This window comes from Engystomops pustulosus, chromosome 3 (assembly GCF_040894005.1).
Source record: "Engystomops pustulosus chromosome 3, aEngPut4.maternal, whole genome shotgun sequence".
Classification (NCBI taxonomy): Eukaryota; Metazoa; Chordata; class Amphibia; order Anura; family Leptodactylidae; genus Engystomops; species Engystomops pustulosus.
Window position 1 is genome coordinate 129712119 of NC_092413.1, and position 23585 is coordinate 129735703.

At 39.9% G+C, this 23585-nt stretch overlaps 1 protein-coding gene across 6 annotated transcripts in view; it reads left to right on the top strand.

The window, feature by feature from the left end:
* The window catches only part of FILIP1 (filamin A interacting protein 1), a 130038-nt gene that overhangs the window by 59626 nt on the left and 46827 nt on the right, over positions 1-23585 (top strand). The window contains exon 2 of one of the 6 annotated variants that reach the window (XM_072142102.1): positions 2441-2499. The exons of 4 other annotated variants lie outside the window; for them this stretch is intronic. In XM_072142102.1, coding sequence (XP_071998203.1) covers positions 2455-2499 — 45 coding nt within the window. In that variant the 5' untranslated portion in view covers positions 2441-2454. Of the gene's footprint in view, positions 1-2440; positions 2500-5924; positions 6021-23585 lie in introns of those variants that run through there. One more of the 6 variants, XM_072142106.1, reaches the window with a different exon arrangement.

Genomic DNA, 23585 nt, shown 5'->3' on the forward strand with positions numbered 1-23585 from the left:
TTGGTTCACTTAGCACATGGACTCAGAACTTCTACTTGTGTATATATAATGAAATGTAAAGTTACCAAGATTACCATTTAATGACGATGTTGTGTTCTTAGAAAAAATATAGAGCTTTAGAATTTTTAGAGCTTTACTAAATAAACAGCAGGGGAGCTTTAAGAATGGAATCCACTGCATAACAAAGTTTTATATAAGTTATTGGTTCATCTCATCTGCTTTCTTTTAAGGCATAACAATGTCATAGAGAATCAGCGCATTTCTTTTGAGGAAGTACATCATCAGAACGTTTGGTATTAGTATGACAGGGGAGCAGTTTATTGTGATGAGGTAGTGCTCTCTGGAGATTCCATAGATAGCACATTTCATGTGAGTGTCACAGAAGGCAAAACTTCACTTTATGGAATCTACAAGTCAATGTATTGTTAGGAAAAGCAATATTGACTAGTATTGATGAAGACATAAGTGTTAAGCTAAGTTTACACCTGTTTTCTTTTATTAAATAGCAGAAAACATAGTAAAGCAGACAGCGTCTTTTTCTCTGCTATTGATATATAAATGGTAATGGAAGATTAGTTTTGGCCACTTCCTCTAATAAAGGTAATTGCACTCTAAGTTGTTATTTTAGAAGATGTTTTGGTGCTTATTTTATGTAGGCAACTGGTGTCATAGGTGATGCCTTTTACTTTGTGCATATAGCTGCACTAGTCAAAGCATGAAGGAGGAACTACACATATAGAAACTAAATCAAATATCAGAAAAAGTATGAATAAATATCAGCAGTGTCTGTAGTGCAGGGAGAGGCTTCTGCCCTGCGCACATCGCCATGACCTCAAGGGTATTATGATGAAACCATGAGGCAGTGGCCATACTAAAGATTTAGTATTTTTATTGCAAACATAGTAAGCCTTTTTTTTTTTTTACTCCAGATCCTGAGTTGTGAAATTTGTCTCATATTTGCTAGTTCTAACTAGTCATACAGTATTCTGTGGCTGATATTATATTGGTGGCATTTGATAAGGGCACCACCGTTTTCAATGCATAATCCATTTTTCTGGTCTATACATCCTGGTTTACGTTTTTTCTTCATCACGAATAGATGACTTTTCATTTAACCATAGACTACAATGGGACAGTCTTGTCTGGTACATGGATCAGAATAGGACATGCTTTAAATGGACAGTCATTTAAAAAAAATGATACAGAAAGAGATCCATGGATTTGTATTGATCCATACAAAAGTGGATATCAGACAAGTAACTTGTTTTTCTGAATAACTGCCAACAGAACAGGAAATTTATTTCATATTTGTAACATTGTGTAAACTACAATAATGACATTGTCCGCCACTGTTTAGTAGTTTCAGCTGGATATTTTTATTTGTTATGGTACATTGTATAAAATGTTTCTGCTGTTTGTATAAAGTAAAACAATATCCGTTAATTATACTTATGAGGAACATATAATAAATTGCATGAATGTACCAGACAATATAATGGATCTTGGAGGAAATTGCCCTGCGCACAGTTCTTAAGTAAGGCTTTGTTTGTTGTCCCTGATTATGAGGGTCATTACTTCTAGATCTTGGAGGTTAAAAGTGTAGTTATTTGAGACCAACTTTATTTACAGAAGCACATATGTCTGTGAGGAATCACACAGACTTGATAGTGTCAACAGCGAGATTTTAAGGAAGTGTCATTAAAACATTTTCTCATGAGAATTAATCATTAATTAAGAAAACTAATTATTTACCTTTTTAGCCTATGTGCTAATGGGTGACAAACTATTGCCTGGCAATAGGCACAGCAGGAGGGGGTATAAACTAGGAATGGCAGGGTCCGATTGCAAAATTGCAGTTTGCCCCCTCCACATTATCATAAATTTCTATGGATGAAATGCACATTATTGCATGTCTATAATAGTGGTCATTACCAATTACAAATTGCTCGGCTGTATCTAATGCTAAGTACTGGAACAAAATCTTCACAAGGATGCATTAGTGGGCATTTATTATTGACTTTCCAACAGTTTTTTGTCTGTGTTGTTTTTCTCCTTGCTTATTTATGAAGTGTCGGTGCCACAATATTTGTCCTTTTCCAACACTTTTTTTTTTAGGATGCACAATTTGGGCTCAGCTTTAAAATCCTAACAAATAGCTGCGCTACTAGTTTCTCTGCACTTTTTTTGGCACAATTTTTGACCTACGCTTAGAGCTGCAAAATGGTTTTCTAATTCACCTTCATGAATGTGAAGACGGTTCTAAACCTTTTCAGTCCTGCACTAATTCATTAACCCCTTGCGTCACAATCTAAAATCCTAGTGTAAATTATAGCATGATTCATTCAACAAAAATACAGACCCTGGGCCACAATTGATAAATGCCCCCCATTGTGTATGCACTCCAGGTATTAAAGGACACCTACAATGTTTTTTTTTATAGACCACCGGAACAAGATGTTTCTTCCAGAAAAAGAGGACTTTGGGGAAGCACTGAATAAAGTAATCACGTTTATTCTTCACTGATCCATTGTGTGATGACCAGTCTGAGTTGTCGGGCCCCGTTGCTTCCTTGGGTCTCCCAGCAGTAGCCTAATGGATACTTATGTCTATAGAAGTGCTGTTGATACATAATGGGGATGTAATACAAAATCCTAGTAGGGATGAGGCGTGTTCTACAGTTGGATCCCCTAAATTCTGAAAGACGAGACTCAACCATGACTATCTATCTGCCAGTGATTCCAAATTTTTCTGATGAATGATTTCCCCATGTTCATGTTCTTACACTATGAAATCAATAACAAAATAACAGATAATTTCTTAAAATTTCAAGAAAGTAAAATATGTACAGAACCATTCATTTATAGATATAAAACGCCTCTCCCGTTCATCAGATTACATATGTTGTCTGTTCTGTCAGAGAGTTTAATATTAGCCCATACTGGAGGCATTTCCTTTTCCCAGATCGCTGAGGTGTAATCTAACCTTCATAAAATGTGATTGGGGTTATGTGACTGCCAGGATAATGTGCTGCAGCTGACGTGCAGATCACAGCACTGACCATATTGTACCTACAACAGCTAATAAAATACATTCAACATATTACAGCTTGGATGAAGAATTCAAAGCATCTGCCATGTCTATACACTGCTTACACAGTTTCATCTGTTGATAGACACTAACACATTTGTCAAGATACTAAAATGCTGTCACGGACTCACCCTTTAACCATTTGCTATATGATTAACCCTATTCACTGCCACTCCAAAGCCTGATGGTTTCAGTCATTTTTAGGATCTGTGTAACACAGCTTTTCTTGTATTGTTAGGTTTTGGACTTGTTTGATTCATCTTAGGCTACATTCACACGAACGTATGGGGGACGTATATACGGCCGACGTATATACGGCCGATATACGTCCCCCATACATTCCTATGGGCGCACGGCACCCTACGGGAGCGGTACGGTGCAGCACACGTGCGGCACCGTACCGTTCCGTACCCGGGAAAAAGATAGGACCTGTCCTATCTTTTCCCGTAATACGGGGCCGTGCGCCATAGGTTGCTATGGAGAGGGGCGGGGGTGAGCTGCGCTCACCTCCTCCTCCTCTCCCCGTACACTGCCGTTGCCCGCTACGGTACGGTACGGGCGGGCAACGGCAGTGTGAATATAGCCTTAGAGGTTGATATATCAGACAGATGAGTCTCTGGGGTTTTTGCAACTTTTTTTTAAAAAGTCACACAAAGGTCTCAAACTTCTCTGCCACTTTGTCTAAAGTTTTTCCTTTACCTGGTCTTGATTTGGGTTTATTTGAAACTTGATTGATAACCTTGATTTGCGCCAAAATTTTAACTTTTTAAAGATATATCAGGTGCTACACTGAAGAATTCTTGAGTGGGTAATTTTGCTAGGCGAGTGGGAAAGGGACAAATGTCGGTGCAAACATATCATATGTGCCCAAAAGAGTTGCAAAAATAAGAGAACAAAAACAAAAAAATTCTGAGATAAAGTGTTACTTTATTACTTTGTGCAATATCAACCAGAGTTTTTATTTCCTAAATTCACCTGCGGAAGTTTTATATTCATAATATGTTCATATTAATTTTATATTCATAATATGTGACTTTTATTTTCTTATATATGACTTCATACAGCAAAATAAGGACAGCTTTCCATGAGTGTTCAACAATACAAAAATGAAAAAAAGAACTGGTCACCTGATCTTTTACTTTATCTACATTCAAGTGCTGTTACCACTTTAAAGTCTGCATGGAAGGATCTGGGATAACATATAGGGGGCATTTATTAATTTGGGTGCAGGGCGCAGAAAGCGTGCTATACTTTTCAGTGGGATGTAAGTTTGTGGTGCAAGGGATTAATGATTTGGCACATGAACAAAATGGATTAGAAATGTCTCCCTATTCATGAAGGAGAAATAGAACTCACTTGATCAGCTTTTAGCTGCTCTAATTTTGCACCTTAAATTGCGCAACAAAAGTAGTCGGAAAACTAGAAGCTCCAGAAAGGTAAGAAATTTACAAGCGGCACCACAATTTCGCATCTGGTGAAGCTCTCTGGACGCTTTTCTATAGTCCCAGACTGCAATGAGTCTGCAAAGTGTCTGTAATAAAGCTTTATTGATAATCCTTGGTTCCATTACACCAAAAAAAATTTTAAACTCCAATTGTCACTGGAGCAAAAAATTTTTTGTCTGGATCTACAATTCTTAAATATACAGTTTCCGACCTAGATACAAATTCAACTTAACAACAAAAGTATGGAACCTATCTTGTACATAACCTGGGGACTGCCTGTAATACCAAATATATTATTTTAAAAATGAGTATGATTGCACCTTCAAGGAATAAACTGAATACTTGAATGACAAAACAGTATTCTTCGAGGCGCTGTGACACATATCTCTCCGTAATCCCAGACAAAGGCAGGATTGTGTGGATAATGAAGTCAGTATAGTATAGTGGTTAACTGGTAACCTATTACACTTTACCCAGCCCGTCAAATCAATGAGCTGATCATTATTCAGTGAGGTCAGGGCTCTTTAATATGTATTGTGGGAGTTTCCGTAAAAACAAAAAGTCATTCTTTCCCACCATAGCAATACTTCTACATATAGTTTGGTTTCCTTGTATGTGTACACTATATTGACTATTGTAGCTAAACTCATGAATAAATCAAAATTATATTCTAATACATTCATGCATGTCATCTGTGTTAACTGCAGCAGCAATAGAAGGCTTTAGTGACAGTTGTGTATCTCCTGATGTATACACTGTGTTCCTATAGATTTTTAAGTCGTAGTTATATTATGTTACCTCCAATTTAAAGAGGGACATTTGACTGGTGGGACTCATTATTGTAAGTTCATGGGGAAAGCAGTCATATACAGAAATAGGTTTGATATATGACAAGTCGCAGAGGAGTAAGTTAGGGGATACATGTCTTTTTGGAAAGGAGATAAGAGTCTTTAATGGGATAACTCCTTTAAGATTTAAGTTGTGACACAGTCCGCATTGAGTTTATTTTAAATTGGTCATACAATGACAAGTCATACAGAGAAACATGGAAGTCATGTAGCAGGGTACAGGCACCAAGTAATGTATATTTCTTTTTGTTAGTGATTTGGAGATTTATTTTTATGAGAAAAGTAAGACATATTTAACATGGTACATGATGTTGGCAGTGTGAGTCATATTTACCTAGAAGAGTGATAACTGCATGCTTAAATATTTACATTGGTGGTAAGAGGAATCCACAATAGGAATGATTACCAGACATAACATCATGTTGAGTACCTTCCCTATGTACTGTAGCTCTCTTCATACATCAGCATGCACACAGAAGAGCGACTGAATACCTAGCACATGAGAGGAAGTCTAGATAATAGTGGGTGTGACTACACGAGTCAGCAGAAAGAGAAAGCACATCCAGTCAAAGTTACATGAAGGTTCCCAAAGGGTGTGTGAGGGACAGAAAGGTGGGGACAGGGCGATCATCACACTGGGGTAAGTTAGTTTCTGTGACCTCTGCTGCATCTTCCATGTAAGGAATCCTAATGCTACTATGTATATTATTGTTCTTCCAAGAATCTCAGAGAGGGGAAGGATTACTCTGTGTAGGATGTAAAGTTCACACTTATCTGTTCTTTATGGGACACTTTAAAGGGTATTTCCTGAAAATGATAAAATGACATGATGCATAACTTCTCACTTTATTGACTCATCTTATATAACATCCACATTGCAACCCAAGAAGTTTCTTACTGAACTGCACAATGGCAACAAAGTACAGATATGTATGCAAATGCTTTTTTTTTATTCTACATCTATTGTTGATATTGGATAGTCATATTTAACCACTTCAATGCTGAAGCACAGTACACTGGCTACTGATTGTATCATGAGTTGTTTTAATGTAATTTACACTTACATCTAAGTAAGCTTATTCCTGTTGGCGATTGCCATGAAAGTACATTGTAATTGTAATAAATTACTCATAAATGTACTAATTACAAGGGAGATGATGGGGCTGTCTGTTAACCTGGTAAACACATGAGCTCTGGCATGTAAGGGGCATGATGAGTGTTATCACGATCCTAGTTAGAGTAACAGAAGCAAGGCTGTCACAGTATATCTTTGAAGGTTCTTCATCGTGTATGTCATTGTACATTGCAGAAAATGGTTAGTTTCAGGAAATTGCAGTAATTTCTGCAGTCTGACAAGCAGGGGGTGCAGGAGCATCTTCTACTTACTTCCATCACTCAATTCTAGGTTTAATGTACTTTTGAGACATTTGCCGATGAGCTAAGTGCACATCAGACTATTTCTCTATTCATTTTTGGACGATGAATGCAAAGTTAACAGGAAATGACTGCATTAGTGGCATAATAACAAGTGTGGGGAAAGTTATCCTCAGAAGTGTTTTGCCCTGTCAATGATTGTGGATTTAATTGTAATCTCCATTAATGATTTATTGGAGATAGCATGGGCATCATAACTGACACATTCATTAACACAAGGAGCTTGATATGGCTAGTGAAGGGACTGGCCCTTTTTGTTAATTGTCCATTGCAGTTTTCCTCAAATCTGTCCTCATTTGTCCTATGTTTCATGAAGTGTAAATACATATATCTATGATTTTCTTATTAACTTGTTTATTTGAAAGCTTTCCTGAAAAATATGCACAGCAGACTTATAAAGAGGGCAAGCTGATTTAGAGAGAAAGAAAGGCAGAAAAATTAGGACACATAAGTCTGCCATCAAAATCAAGCATAATAAACCAGGGCCACTCACTCATAGATACAAGCACTGTGACTGTGGTAATCTTCTTATATGTGTTATCCGGGGCCTCCTTTCTTCTAAAATAAACTTTTATAGTTATGCAAAAGGATCTGAAGGGCTCTCGGGTGTGTTACCAGAGCCCATCCATGCTGTAGCTTCACAGGCTGTTCCATTGTCTCCCCCCTGCTCCCTCTGCACCTCCTTCTTCCTGCTGTAATCTCATGTAGGAGGAGAGGGGAAGTGCAGAGGGATCAAGGGGAAAGTAAAACCACAGTAACAGAGCCAGGATTATCATGATTTTGATGGTAAATTTGCTTTAATGACATGTAACAAATTTTACCAATATTACATACATGTCTGATTTCTTAAAGAAAAACATGGTTTAAAAGGTTTTGTTTGGATTTAATTTTGCTGAGGTAATACATTTAGACTTTGTTTCCCTTGACCTAAACAAAGCGTAACTGTATAGTTTTAGCACAGCTGGAGCCTTTGATAACAATTCGACCAATACCTGTATCATGCTGCTGGCTTCTTCCTAGCCTGAGATATATCTGGTACATTTAACATAATATTCAGGTTCAGTAATTCCTGATGCAGGTGGCACTTCCAGGTTGTGACATCAGCTCAGGGCAATACAGTACAGCATTTTTGTAATTGGCTGATCTAAAGCATGTGATGAGTCACATGCCTGTGACATCACTGAAGCCCCTCTAAACAATCCTCCTGAAAGCATAGCAAATGGAGATTAGCCTGGGGGGCAGCTAGCTGCTAAACAGCTGAAGTTTATAAGTATAGTAAATTAGGGAATTGCTTATTTTTGCTTGGTGCAGACTTGGGCAAAAGATTTTAGACTTTACAGTTACTCAATCCAGTAATTACCCCCCTATGTCACTGTCATGGTAGAGTTCACCCTGCCCGGAGCCTCTTAGTATATCAGGTGCACCACACGCTGGTAGGGGGAGGCCCATGATGTGCTCAGTCATGATAAATCCCCCCAATAAATGTCTTTTTCACTTGGTTGCAATGGTTTGCATTCAACAAATTGCTCTATGACAATTCAAATGTTCATCTTTAAAGACAAGTCCATACATATATGTCCATATAGATTTTCCTCCCTTCCCTTTCAATGTAGTTTTGTGTATTTGTACTTAGACCTGTTTTGTCTTGATGTTATGTATGTGAACTCCTTATTGAATACGCATCAACATGGAATTAATAGTGCTCTATGAATCAAAACAATAATAATAAGATTAATAAACATTTAATAACAACAGTTCAATTTCATCGTTCAATATGCTAATAAGTCTTTGAGGGGGTGATTTATATATATGTTTTGGGTGCCCTGGGTTATCGGTCCTAAAGCAGATCCATTTATATATGTACATAAATGTAACTGCTTTACACTTTGAAATCAAACATAAGATTAGGTTTACCCATATTTCCACTAGGCCATATGTTTTTAATACAGATACTCCAATTTGAGATAAAAGATATGTATTATTTCATTTCTATTGGTTTCTGTATAATAATCATATGTACAGTATATACAGTAGAATCCTAAACTGTCCCCTCCATTGGTTTGGAAAATTTACAAATTGCAACAGTGAAGTAAATAGCTGACATTCAGATAATGGTACACCACATCCAGTAGTCCAGACAGATACCATAGACTAATAGAAGCTTAATAAAATGTATATTTTGCTTAATGATACAGAAACTGTCCACCTGGTATAACCAGAAATAAACTTAAGTAAACATGAGCTGATTTCTATTTTACATTCTAATGTTTATAGAGAAGAGGAAGATGTTACAGTTAGCTGTGAAAAGGTCATCTGACAAATACAGAAAGTCATGTAAATTATTCTAGTACACTGCTTTGTTTGCTCTCTGACTACTTGGGTGGCTGTAGTTACAGTTAATGTGACATGTTCTTCACCCATTGCCTTGGCTATATTGTTCTACATTTACATAGTTACACATCTATCGTGTTTCCCTGAAAATAAGTGTATTAATTTTTGCTCTTACGAAACTAAGTCTTATTTACGGGGAATGTCTTATTTTACCATGACCAAGAATTCATATTTATTGTTAAACAAAAAAATTAACATATATTAACCCCTTAATGACCGCCCTATCGGGATTCTACGGCGGTCATTAAGGGTACTTCTTCTGATGCGACGCCTTTCTACGGCGGCGCATCAGAAGAAGATTTCGGGACATCGGGTTATTATAGTGCCGGTGTCGGGCTGTGATATTACAGCCCAGACCCGGCACTAACACCCGGGATCGGAAAAACTCCGATCCCGGGTGTTTAACCCCTTGCACGCCGCGGTCAAGCATGACCGCGGCGTGCAAGTGTGTCCCCCGTGGATCGGACCCCCCCGGTGTGCTTACCGGGGGATCCGATCCCTCCTGCCGCTGCCCCGGGTTCCGACGAGTGACCCGGGGCTGTCGGCTCCTCTTCTCACCGGGTCCTGCCTTCCTGGCAGGACCCGGCTGTAAGTAACTGAGCATGCGCGGCATGCTCAGTTACTTACACTATACACTGCAATACAAGTGTATTGCAGTGTAAAGGCTTGAATAAGCGATCGGATGATCGCTTATTCAAGCCAAGAAGTAGAAAATGTAAAAAAGTAAAAAAAAAAAAAATTAAATCTTTTTATAATATAATTAAATAAATAAATAAAATAAAAGTCCCATAATCTCCCCAGTAACACATAAAATGCAAATAAAGTATATAAAACACAAAACACGTACATATTTGGTATCACCGCGTCCGTATTAATCTGTACAATAAATCTAAATCAATATTGAACCCGCTCAGTGAACTACGTAAAAAAAAAACTCGAAAAACTTCCCATAATATACAATTTTTCATCAAACACCATCACAAAAAATGTTCTAAAAAGTGATCAAAAAAAGTTACGGTACCTAATATGATACGACTGAAAAGAACAACTGTTTTCGCAAAAAATAAGCCCTCAACCAGATCTGACAACAGAAAAATACAGAAGTTATGGCCCTGAAAAGTTGTCAATAGTAAAAACAATGCGATTTTCTCCAATATTGGTTTTGCTCAGGAAAATTGAGCAAAATAAGAAAAACTATATAAATGAGGTATCACCGCGTCCGTATTAATCTGTACAATATATCTAAATCAATATTGATCTGCTGTTGTTTCATCTGACAGTCCGGGTTTGCCCGGTCCCTTTGAGGTATGTGACCTCATGGACCGGTTTGGCTCATCCTTCTCCAATACTTGGAGACACGTACCTAATAATGGCAAAGAGCAGGCGGGACCTGGACATTCCAGCCTCCGTTCTGCCTCTGCCATAATCGAACCCCCCTCTAAAACCCCTCCCCCCCCCCCTCCCCACCTGATCGATCTGTGGGGTGACATCTGTGGGGCAGTCCGTCACTTTCAGTGATTAGGTCCTACTGGGTTGAGGGGTGGCCGCTTGTCCTCCCGGAGCTCTTCTTGGTTCCCGGGGGCTGGCAGGGGGGTTACCTTGGTAACGTGATGCTGGTCCCCGGTGTGATCATTAGACCGTAAAGTCACATGACTTCTCGGCATGATCACATGACCGGTGACATGTGATCTGCAGCGGGGGGCGGATTTTAACCTGCCGTCTCACCTTATGGGCGGTGGTTCTCTCCTCCCCCAGCTGCTCAGCGGGGATGAGCCGTTGGCCCCGCCCAGTGGGTGGACCTGCCGGATTTGGGGCTTACTGTGGTTGGTCTATCGGTCACCTTTGGCACGCCCTATGGGAGGTGATTCCGCAATATATACCTAGTGTTTTTCCTCACTCGCTGCCGCTGATATCAATGCGACAGCGTGAGCCCACGCCGCTCTGTCTTATAAAATCATGTATGACAGTGAATGAATGTGACCCCTGATGATAGGAGTACTAGAAACGCGTTGGGTCAAATAAAGTGTGAATGGTGTTGTTATGGAGAGTAGGGACGAATAAATACACTTATACTAGTTGGCTGCCTGACTATATCAGGGGCAAGCCCGTGGTTATTGTAGTGTAGGTTCGTGCCCGAGTCCATCCTCTCTCGAATACACACCGACGGTCATCTGTCCTTAGGGTCGAATAAAACTATCGAGAATTGACCCTTAGTATATATATTATTTTTTCCTGCGGCATTGTGGGAAGTGACACAATTTTAATGGGTTTGACCATTTAGTGGTCTATTTTTAATGTAACTGTGAATAAAAGTTATTTTTTAGGATATCCAAAGTCAGATCCCTCTCCAATACCAGTGAATTCTCCTTTTGTTTTGAGAGATCTTCAACAATAATTTTTGCTATTATAGCAATTGTCAGTGAATTCTAAATCAATATTGAACCCGCTCGGTGAACTACGTAAAAAAAAAACTCGAAAAACTTCCCATAATATACAATTTTTCATCAAACACCATCACAAAAAATGTTCTAAAAAGTGATCAAAAAAAGTTACGGTACCTAATATGATACGACTGAAAAGAACAACTGTTTTCGCAAAAAATAAGCCCTCAACCAGATCTGACAACAGAAAAATACAGAAGTTATGGCCCTGAAAACTTGTCAATAGTAAAAACAATGCGATTTTCTCCAATATTGGTTTTGCTCAGGAAAATTGAGCAAAATAAGAAAAACTATATAAATGAGGTATCACCGCGTCCGTATTAATCTGTACAATATATCTAAATCAATATTGAACCCGCACGGTGAACTACGTAAAAAAAAAACTCGAAAAACTTCCCATAATATACAATTTTTCATCAAACACCATCACAAAAAATGTTCTAAAAAGTGATCAAAAAAAGTTACGGTACCTAATATGATACGACTGAAAAGAACAACTGTTTTCGCAAAAAATAAGCCCTCAACCAGACCTGACAACAGAAAAATACAGAAGTTATGGCCCTGAAAACTTGTCAATAGTAAAAACAATGCGATTTTCTCCAATATTGGTTTTGCTCAGGAAAATTGAGCAAAATAAGAAAAACTATATAAATGAGGTATCACCGCAATCGTAGTGAACCAGAGAATAAAGATAAAATATTATTTTTACGTTACGGTGAGCGGGGGGGGGAGGGGATGCTCACAATCCAAAATAAAAATTGATGATTTTGTTTGTGTCCCCCTTGAAATAGTTAATAAAATCTCATGAATAAGCTTTAGACTCCCAAAATAAATTATTTATACATTGTATCTCATCCCATAAAAAATAAGCCCTCATATGATCGCATTATCAAAAAAAATAAAAATTTATAGGTCGTACAATGTGACAATACAAATCTGCTGTGGACGGCGCCTCCATTCATTCTATGCTCGGCCGTGCGCCCGTACAGCAGTTTACCACCACATATGGGGTATCAGTAAACTCGGGAGGAATTGGGCATCAAGCGTTGCAGTGCGTTTCATCATTTAATTTATTCTGAAAATGTCAGTTTTGGCCTAAATGAATGTATTTCCAAAAAAATTCCATAGTTTCTAAATCGCAGGTCCATATTTTTTAACCCATGTGAAACACTTAAAGGGTTAATGAACTTAATAGAAGTTGTTTTACATATGTTGAGGGGTGAAGTTTCTATAGTGGGGTAATTTATGAGGTTTTACTATTATTTAGGCCTCTCAAAGTCACTTGGAAGCCGAGTTGTCCCTCAAAATGTGAGTTATGGCAATTTTCATGAAAATAAGAAAAATCGCACCTAAAGTTCTGCGCCTCATAACATCCTAGAAAAATGACCGGAAGCATAAAATATCATCCCAACATAAAGTAGATATTCTGTAAATGTTAATTATCAAACTTTTTGGGTAGTTTTACTTCCTGTCTGGAAACCAGAACATTTCAAACTTGGAAAATGAAGAATTTTTACAAACTTTTGCCAAATTTTCACTTTTTTTCAGAACGAAACGCAAAACTTATCACTTAAATTTTATAACTAACATGAAGTACAATGTGTCACGAGAAAAAATTCTCAAAATCACCAGGATATGTTAAAGCGTTCCGAAGTTATAACCAATTATCGTGAGACATGTCAGATTTGAAAAATCGAGTCTGGTCATTGAGCTGAAAACTAGTGTCGGTGATAAGGGGTTTAATATACTGTAGTCATCACATACATCAGCATAAACTTCTGGGTAGAGTATTGTGACTCTACTTACATGTACAACACTCTATGGTCCATTTAACTAACTAACCATCTTTCTTATTTATTTATCAACAACTTCTCTAACACCCTTATAACTCTTAAATAACCCATTCCTGTCTAGGTAGCTGCTAGGTAGATTCTATCCAATGACTGCCCTTAGGTCTTATTTTCAGGGGAGGCCTTATATTTCTAAGCTCAACAAAAATTGCACTAATTCTTATTTTATGGAGGAGACTTAGTTTTAGGGAAACAGGGTAGTGCTATATGCAGTGAATGCAATAGTCTAATACAGCCTGGTTAGCATGATATGACTTTCACACAACTTGTATCATGCAGTTTGCATTGAGTATACATTGGTATCACCGTTGTGGTCAGTTCACATTTGCATTGACCTTTGATGAAGTGTAACTTTCCCACAGTTAATGGATTATTTACTGAACAGTAGAAGTAGTATTAGCAGAAGTCCTACTTCCAATTGTAATACAGAAGCTGTATTAAATGGTGACCCAGTGTCTCAGATATATCATATAAATAATATTAAATTATTTTAAATATTTACCATATGTAAATAATTATCTATATATGATATGTTGTTTCTAGACGGTGAGTGGCACCCACCGCAAAGCAAAATAAAAGAGGGTCTCATTCTCTGTAAGATATCTGCATATTATTGCATTAGGGTCCTAGATGCTGTAAGATGACATCTTGGTTGACATTGTAGACCTTGGACTATGTTTATTAAGTCCCATATTGGGTAAGTGAGTGTGAGGGAACCCGGGCTTACAGGTGACCGTGTTACGTTACTTTACTGTACGTTAGTCCCAGGTTACAATGATCAGGTGTGACAGTTACCAAAGGTGTCTACAATTAAGCTTTAGTGTAAATCCTGGTTCTTAGGACAGCCCAACGTTTTTAAAATCCATTTTTAAAGACCAATAATATTCTGTCTGGGCTTACAATGATAAAATATACAGTTCCGACTTACAGATTCAACTTAAGAACAAATCTCCAGAACCTATCTTGTATGTAACCCGGGGACTGCTTGTATACTGAAAACCAGATGTCACATGCACAATAAATATATCCCAGTGACAGAGAAGGAACACTTTGGCTTGTAGACTTGGCATAACCTCTGTTTACACGGGATGCTGTTACATTCATTGTACCATAACATTTTATTTATTTTAGATTTACTATCAATTTGATGGCACATGAAGTTTACCATGTAGTGATGATGTAATGTATATACGTATATCTCTCTAAGCAGTGAGTAGAAAGGTTTTTCACTGCAGATGAAGAGATGTAAGTGTTCTCTGTCTCTGTAAGCAATTAGAAGCCATGAAGTCATGTTTAATGCTCTAGGGGAAGGCTTTCATTTCTTGTCAGCAGCATGTAATATTTGTGATATCATCCAAACCGCTCAAAACAAAGCCAGTAAGAGCAAGGGGGGAGTTCTATTTCTGCAAAAAAAAAGGGAAACACTGGTTGTGAACTTCCTGTAAAACCTATTGGAAAAGTTCTATTTGCAATGATTGTCAGATGTTGGAGGTATGCAGCTTAATGAAGTGTTCTAGGTATAAGATGCAGTTTTACTTTGCTTCATAAATTGGAAATATAAACTATTAAAGATGAGAACATCCTTTATGAAGTGCCGTCAGCTTGAAAGAGATGCATAGTAGAGTGCAGTGGCTTCAAGGAAAAAGAAAATCCACCATCAAGCATAATAAACCAGGGACACTTACTCATAGATCCAGGCATCGTGACAGTAGTAATCATCTTATATGTGTTACACATGTTATCCATGGCCTCCCTCCTTCTAAAATGAACTTTAAAAATTATGCTATGGGCATCTCACCAGAGCCCCTCCGTGCTGCAGATTAACAGGCTGTTACAGGCTGAAGGAGCACTTTCCCCTCCCACTGTGTGTTCAGGAAGAAGAGGGGAATGGATGAGACTGAGACAGTGTAACATCAGCTTATTAAGCTTACAGAGGGCTTCTGTAACAATTCCATTAGCATAATTTTAAAAGTTGATTTTAGAAGGAAGCAGGCCATGAATAACAAATGGCAGAAGATTACCATAGTCCGGGTGCGTGAATCTAAGTGTCCCAAGTTTGATTTAGATTGTAGATTTCATTTCAAGGGAGTTTTTTTTCCCAGTATGTGGTAAGAACAGGGAACAGAAATTTAACTTAAATATTTTAATAAAATAGTTCCCAACGGTGTGTCAGGGAGTTTTTTATTTTAATTAAATATATTTCCTAAAAAAATGCTTTTTTTAATTAAAACTTACCTTACTAATAGTGATATCAAATAGACGGAACCCATCACTAAGGCCGCGGTCTAGTGTTAACAAGTAGAAAAGGCTAACACTAACCCCCTCATCACTACTCCAGTACCCACCACCACCAGGGGTGCCTGGAAGAGTGGGGTACAATCCTGGGTACCATTCTGTAATGGGGTGGCTACTGGCTGGTATCACTGGGCTGTGGTAGCCACAAAGCAGTGGGTGCTCACATTGCAGTAATTTTAGGGTCCTGGTGCTGTATTATATGTGTCTTTTTATAGAAAATGAGGAGTTCTATACCCTTTTATAAATAAATAATTAATTGAAAAAAAATGATGTGCACCCACACCCAAATTTACATATCCAGATACAATACAACAGTAGCACCCTGATATTACTGGAATGTAAGCACCCACTGTTTTTGAGCTATTAGAGCCCAATAATACCAGCCTCTAGCTTCCCCAGTACATGATCATCTATACAGGGTGAGGTACTAGATTGTACCAGCTCTTTGATGGGTAAAGAGATAAAAAGGTTAGGGGCGAGTGTTAGCATTTTTTATTGGCTAACACTAGACCCTGGTCTTAGTAATGGATGCCGTCTATAAAACAAACTTTGGCTTACATTTTTTTAAGGAAATATGTAATAATAATATAAAAGGGATATATATGTGACCGTCTCTGTCACTATCTGTCTGTGACAGTCTCTTTCAGTTACTGTCTGTCTGTGACAGTCTCTTTCAGTGACTGTCTGTCTGTGACAGTCTCTTTCAGTGACTGTCTGTCTGTGACAGTCTCTTTCAGTAACTGTCTGTCTCGGGCACTCTCATTCCAGTGACTGTCGGTCTCGGGCACTCTCATTCCAGTGACTGTCGGTCTCGGGCACTCTCATTCCAGTGACTGTCGGTCTCGGGCACTCTCACTCCAGTGACTGTGTGTCTCGGCACTCTCATTCTAGTGACTGTGGGTCTTGGGCACTCCCATTCCATTGACTGGGTCTCGGGCACTCTCATTCCAGTTATTGTGGGTCTCGGGCACTCTTATTCAAGTGACTGTCTGTCTCGGACACTTTCATTCCAGTGATTGTCTTTCTCGGGCACTTTCATTCCAGTGACTGTCGGTTTCAGACACTCTCATTCATGTGACTGTGGCTCTAGGTAACTCTCATTCCAGTGACTATGGCTCTAGGGCACTCTCATTCCAGTGACTGTGGGTCACAGGCACTCTCATTCCAGTGACTGTGGGTCACAGGCACTCTCATTCCATTGACTGTGGCTCTAGGGCACTCTCATTCCAGTGACTGTGGGTCATAGGCACTCTCATTCCAGTGACTGTGGCTCTAGGGCACTCTCATTCCAGTGACTGTGGGTCACAGGCACTCTCATTCCAGTGACTGTGGGTCACAGGCATATATACAGAATTGGGATCTGTACTGTTAGAAAACACCCAATCAATGGGCTACACACATGCAAAAATGGGCTACATTAAATAAGCTTGGACAAAAGACAAACATCAACAGGACAAAAATATCATAAAATCATTTAAAAAGGAATGCACCCTAGTGCACCCATACATACAAAATCCACTGGTGCCCGACACCTGATAATGTCGGGTTTAACCAGACCTGGGCCTCACAAAAACCATCCCACTAAAAAGTAAGTGTATGAACCGAGCGTGCGTCTGTGGGAAAGAAGATGTGAGCGAAATGGCTGTCAGACAGTCCAGCCCGAGGATGTGTGGGAATAAGAGCACGCAAGTGCATATGAATCCTCTGCGCTGGAGTGGCTGAAATGCAATGGCGAACCCACTGGACACTGGTCTAAACTGCAATATTTACCAGGGGATGTGAGGTGGAGATGTGGACCCGGGACAAGTCGCCCCACGCGTTCCGCCACGTATCGCGACTTCCTCAGGGGTGCCCTGCTGACAGAGTACCCAAACATATATACCTGTGCCTGATGCTGTTAATAGACGGCCGGTGTGTGTCGGGGCTGCGCCAGAATCAGCGTCACCGGAAACAGGGAGGAGCCCGCCGCGGCGCGGCGTCACTTCCGCTGACGCGGCTCGCCAGCCGCGCACGCGCACCTCCCGTATCCAGGCAACGCCGAGGACGCAGATGGATAAACAATGGTAAGTATAGACATGTTATCTGAGTGAAGGAAGCAGGGTGGATTGCCATCAGTTAGTGAGCATAATAGGTGAGAGTGTGTTCATAGGATATAGTACAATGCAAATGCTGTTACACATATCCAAAAAAAAAAATAATAATAAAGTGCAAAAGTGCATATGTGATTCATACAAAGTGCAGCGTGCACATGAATAAAGAACCAAATTTATCCCAAATAAATCTTAATCGTCAGTTGTTATGGACACACTCAGACCAACACGTGTACCTGCATGGGCCCATGCGCATTCACCCATTCGCCCGACACTCATACCGGAACATGCAATCAACCATAATAGTCGCATCGCAAAAATATTACATCATAGTTGCATCAGAAGGCTAAAAATGGTATAATATGTGCACAAGAGTGCAAAAATGGAGGATACTTAGTTTGTCAAAATAACCAAACATATCGTAGACACGGAACTTGTATACGGTGAAGATACACAGGAGGGTAGGACCGAAGACGTGGGAGGCAGACGTCGGTCTCTGCGAGGTGAACGTGGATTTAGCAAACAGCATAGAGGTCTTGGGGACCCAGGATAGAGGCGTTGAGGGATCAGGTCATGAACCTAAAGGTAATAAGGCAGTGCAAGGTTATATTAAGCCCAAACACAATGGGCAAGGAGGTAAGATTGTAGGCAGCTTCAAAATAGGAGAAAGAAGAAGTTCAAGCTGACCCCTGTGCAGGGGCCTGTGCCTGGCTACATACATAATTTAAACCGTAATTGGAGTAGGATGTATCCATAGGTAACGGACGCATGCCTCATAGGATGAAGGAAGAAGAAGAAGAGAGGGGGAACAGGGGAAAAAAGGGTGAAAAAAAGGGGAAAAAAGAAAAAGGTTGAAAGGAAGGGAAGACAATCAAAGTGGAAAAAGAAAGACGAGAAAAGAAGAGGACAGGGGAAGGAAGGAGGTGAGTGGAAGATGCCTGAGGGGAAACCCAAATGTGTATAAAGACCTCAATTGAGGTAAATGAAGGTGCCAGTGGGTGGGGGACCCCTGTAGCCAGTGCCAAACCGGTGAAGTGAGTGACCGGATTGCGACGGAATGTGGGCCAAGTGCCCAATGGAGAATAGGCGTGACGTTATGGTGATGGCGAGTGCGTGACGGCTGGTGTAGGGCATGTGCAGGGAGGGGTGATGTGTGCGTGCATATGTGAGGAAGGGGTCACTATAGCAGAGGGTGGCCCAAAGTGCAAAAACAATTGTGCAGTGCTGTGAGTGGTGAGCAAAAAGAGTGATTGTGGGGCCACAGTGTGAGCGAGAGCCAGAAACAAGAAAAGGGGAGAGGAACACTAAGAAGAAAGACCAGGAAGACCCTGAGTGGGCATGCTGCAAAAGCTGTGTGATAGGGATGTGGCGGATGTAGATACCTACTTTTTGTAGAAGCCAGAGAAGAGCATGTCTTCGTTCATCCCCAAAGGAGCCAATGTTTTCAGTTTGAATATCCATTTGGCTTCAAGTCGGAGCAGGGCCGGGGTTGGATCCCCTCCCCTTATGTTGGATTGTACTCTGTCAAGGCCAATAACTCTTAGGCTGGAAGGGTCACCTCTATGCACGCTAAGGAAATGTTTGGCAACTGTGGATAATTGTTTCCCATCTTTAAGATCTCGTTCCGCATTGTTAATCGTGGAGATATGTTTTTGCACTCTTTTTCGTACCTCTTGACCCGTTTGCCCCACATACATCTTAGGGCAGGAACATGTTAGGCCATAAATGACACAACGTGTCCGACAGTTCACATAGGACCGGAGTTTGATAGTCCTGGAATCAGATGGATTTTAATTGTTGTCACCTCTTAAGATCAGGGGACAGATCGTGCAGTCTCCACACGGATATGTGCCAAGAAGTCGTTGACCATGTCCAATTGCTCTCGTGGGTCGTTGAAAGTGGCTTCTAGTTAGGTTGTCGCGCAGATTTTTGGCTCGTCTCGTGACCATCTTCGGTACAGGGGGAATATGTATATCCAATCTGGGCTCACTTTTTAAGATGCCCCAATTTTTGTGTAACAGTTTGTAGATGTCCGACCATTGATTATGATAGGTCGTTATCAGGCAAGGTTTGCCATCAGATGTTTTAATTCTTGGTACAAAGGTGTCTTGTCTTGGGGTTTGTTTAGCACGGGTAAAGGCTTTAGAGATCACTTTTTTTGGATAGGCACGGTTCTTAAATCTGGTTGTTAAGTCTCTAGCTTGCTCCATGAATTCTTCTTGTGTGCTACAGTTCCTCCTAGCGCGTAAAAACTGCCCTATTGGGATTCCATCTTTCAAATGTCGGGGGTGAAAGCTCCGGTAGTGTAGAAGGCATCGCGGTTTCTTTCCTATATAGTGTGGGTCACAGGCACTCTCATTCCATTGACTGTCTGTCTCGGGCACTCTGATTCTACTGACTGTGGGTCTCAGGCACTCTCATTCCAGTGACTGTGGGTCTCGGCACTCTCATTCCAGTGACTGTTGGTCTCGGGCACTCTCATTCCAGTGACTGTACGTCTCGGGCACTCTTATTCCAGTGGCTGTCTGTTGCCGGCAGTCTAATTCCAGTGGCTGGCTGTCTCCGGCACTGTCATTCCAGTGACCGTCTCCAACTGTCACTTTTTCTATGGAGAGATTTATCAGAAGTGTCTGAGAGCAGAACTGCTCTGGTTGCCCATGGAAACCAATCAGAGCTCAGCTTTCATTTTTGCACAACTGTTTATAAAATTACAGCTGATTGGTTTCCATGGGCAACTGGAACAGTTTTACATTTCTGATAAATCTGCCCCTATCTCTGTCTCTATCCATCTTACCTCGCACATAAGCGTCTTATACTCATTGCATATGGTAACCAATCATGGCTCAGCTTCCAACTGCTACAGCAGCAGCATACATTGGCTTCTGTATAATGTGGTTAATAAGTGGATTTTGGAAAGCATGGGGTGAAAATTTCGTGTCACAACTTGGTCTATGACTGTGCAAAATTTGGTGACTGTAAACGTGACGGTACAGATTACTTTAGCGTTCATACACACATACATACACACATACACTCACTCACATACACTTATATATTAGATATACACACACAAACACATATTAACCGGTTAAGGACCGGGCCCTTTCCCGTTTTTTCATTTCCATTTTTCACTCCCCACCTTCAAAAATCTATAACTTTTTTATTTTTACACGTAAAAAGCTATGTGATGGCTCGTTTTTTGCGTAACAAATTGCACTTCATAGTGATTGCATTGAATATTCCATGCCATGTACTGGGAAGCAGGAAAAAAATTCCAAATGCAGTAAAAATGGTGAAAAAACGTATTTGTGTCGTATTCTTGTGGGCTTGGATATTACGGCTTTCACTTCACGCCACAAATGACGCATCCAATTTATTCTTTGGGTCAGTACGATTACAGGGATACCAAATTTGTATAGGTATTATAATGTTTTCATACATTTACAAAAATTAAAACCTCATGAACAAAATTTTTTTTATTATTTTGCCGTCTTCTTGTGCTTATAACTTTTCCATACTTCGTTGTATGGAGTTGAGGGTGGTGTCATCTTTTGCGACTTTTGATGATGTTTTCAATTATATTATTTTTAGGACTGTACGACCTTTTGATCACTTTTTATAGAATTTTACATTTTTTTTTAAATGGCAAAAAAGTGCCAGTTTTGACTTTGGACGCGATTTTCCATTACGGGGTTAAACGCAGTAAAAAACCGTTATTATATTTTGATAGATCAGGCATTTTCGGATGCGGCGATACCTAATGTGTTTATGATTTTTACTGTTTATTTATATTTATATCAGTTCTAGGGAAAGGGGGGTGATTTGAATTTTTAGGTTTTTTTATTATAATTTTTTTTTTAACTTTATTTTTATTTTTATTTTTACTAGTTTTCAGACTCCCTAGGGTACTTTAACCCTAGGTTGTCTGATCGATCCTACCATATACTGCCATACTACAGTATGGCAGTATATGGGGATTTTACTCCTCACACATTACAATGTGCTGATAGCACATTGTAATGAATGGGTAAACCCGAAGTAGCTTCGGGTGTTCGTGAGACCCGAAGCTACCATGACGACGGATCGCCGCTCCCCGATGATGTCACGGGGAGCGGCGATCCTCGGAAAGATGACGGCGCCCATGCGATCAGCAAGAGAACACCTGCGATCGGTGCCGGCACCGATCGCGGGTGTTACCGGTAAGCCTTTGCTGCAATATGCAGCAGAGACTTACCGGCTATGGAGAGGGCTCGGCCCGCGAGCCCTCTCTATGCATTGGAACGCGACCGCCGCCGTGAATACACGGCGGGCGGTCGCGAACCGGTTAATATATAAAAACACACACATGTATATATAAATATATTTCTACATGCATACACACACATATATGTATATATATATATACACACACACACATATATACATATAGCTACATACACACACACATATATATATATATATTATAGACACACTCACATATAAAGGTACCTTACCTGGAGAAGTGGAGATTGCGGACGCAATGGGCAGGGACAGCCCCAGACAGTATTATATATGAAGCCTGCCCTGCACATTACATCACGCCGTCATGCTGTACATGTCTGCACATTACATAGGAATTAATTTGCACCACAGTTGGGCCTGAGAGCAATTATAATTATATAATTATTCACCTTTACACCAGCCACTACAGCTGTAGTTACACCACTGGGATGGAGCTCAGTCCTGTGCTCTTTTGACTTCTATGGGACTTCCAGGTCAGCTTACAGCGTGGATGAAACCGGAAAATCCATGTGCTATAACACAGATTGTGAGGACCTGAAATTCTCCATTCTGTTGATCGCAGAAGGTCAATCAATTAAGACCCCCCCACACACACACACACACACACACAATCAAAGATATGTCCCCTTTCCTTGGCTAGGGATAAATATATTATTTATGACACAACCTCTTTAAGTAAAGAAAGGAAGTTCTTTAAACAATGAATCAAAGTCACAAGATTCATTTTTATTATTAACTTTATATTTTTTCATTTGTTTCTGTGGATGAAGTTGAGAATCCTTGGATTAATGGTATTAACACTGCAGCAAAACAGTATTGCAGAATATAACAAACAATAATTACAATAATCTGCAAAACAACAGTCATTTGTTATTGATGTGGCATTGTTATTACTATTCTTAATTACAGTGTTTTGTCCTCATGCCGTCAATATTATTGCCAGCTGCTGAATAATGAGAATCTCATTTGTTTTTACTGGAAGTCAGGTAGCGTTATCAGCTATGTCACGTGTCCATCAGTGCTGGTACTACACAGCATATCATGCACATCATCTTGTTCCTGCTGGCCTTTTAACAATTGTAAATGCACAGGCGCGGTCCTTGTATGTGCAGCAAAACATTACAGCATCAAAACAAGGTGTGTAACAGCTTCCTCGAGAAATATTCCAGAGGTGGAATTCTAACACCCCTGCCAATCCATAGGCAGGCTGCTAGTTGCAAACAGTGCCCTCTCCAGGTCAGGAGCTGTTAGGGAGATTGATCACCTCTCTAGGAAGTTTCTAGAATCTGGGTTATAGTGTAATTGCAGCTGTAGTTACTGCCTGGCAAGGCAACAGTTAACTGATGTATGTAGTTATCCAATGATGTGTCTGTTATGCAAGCTGGAAGGTGATTGGTTAGTATATATACCCCTGAACATGGTT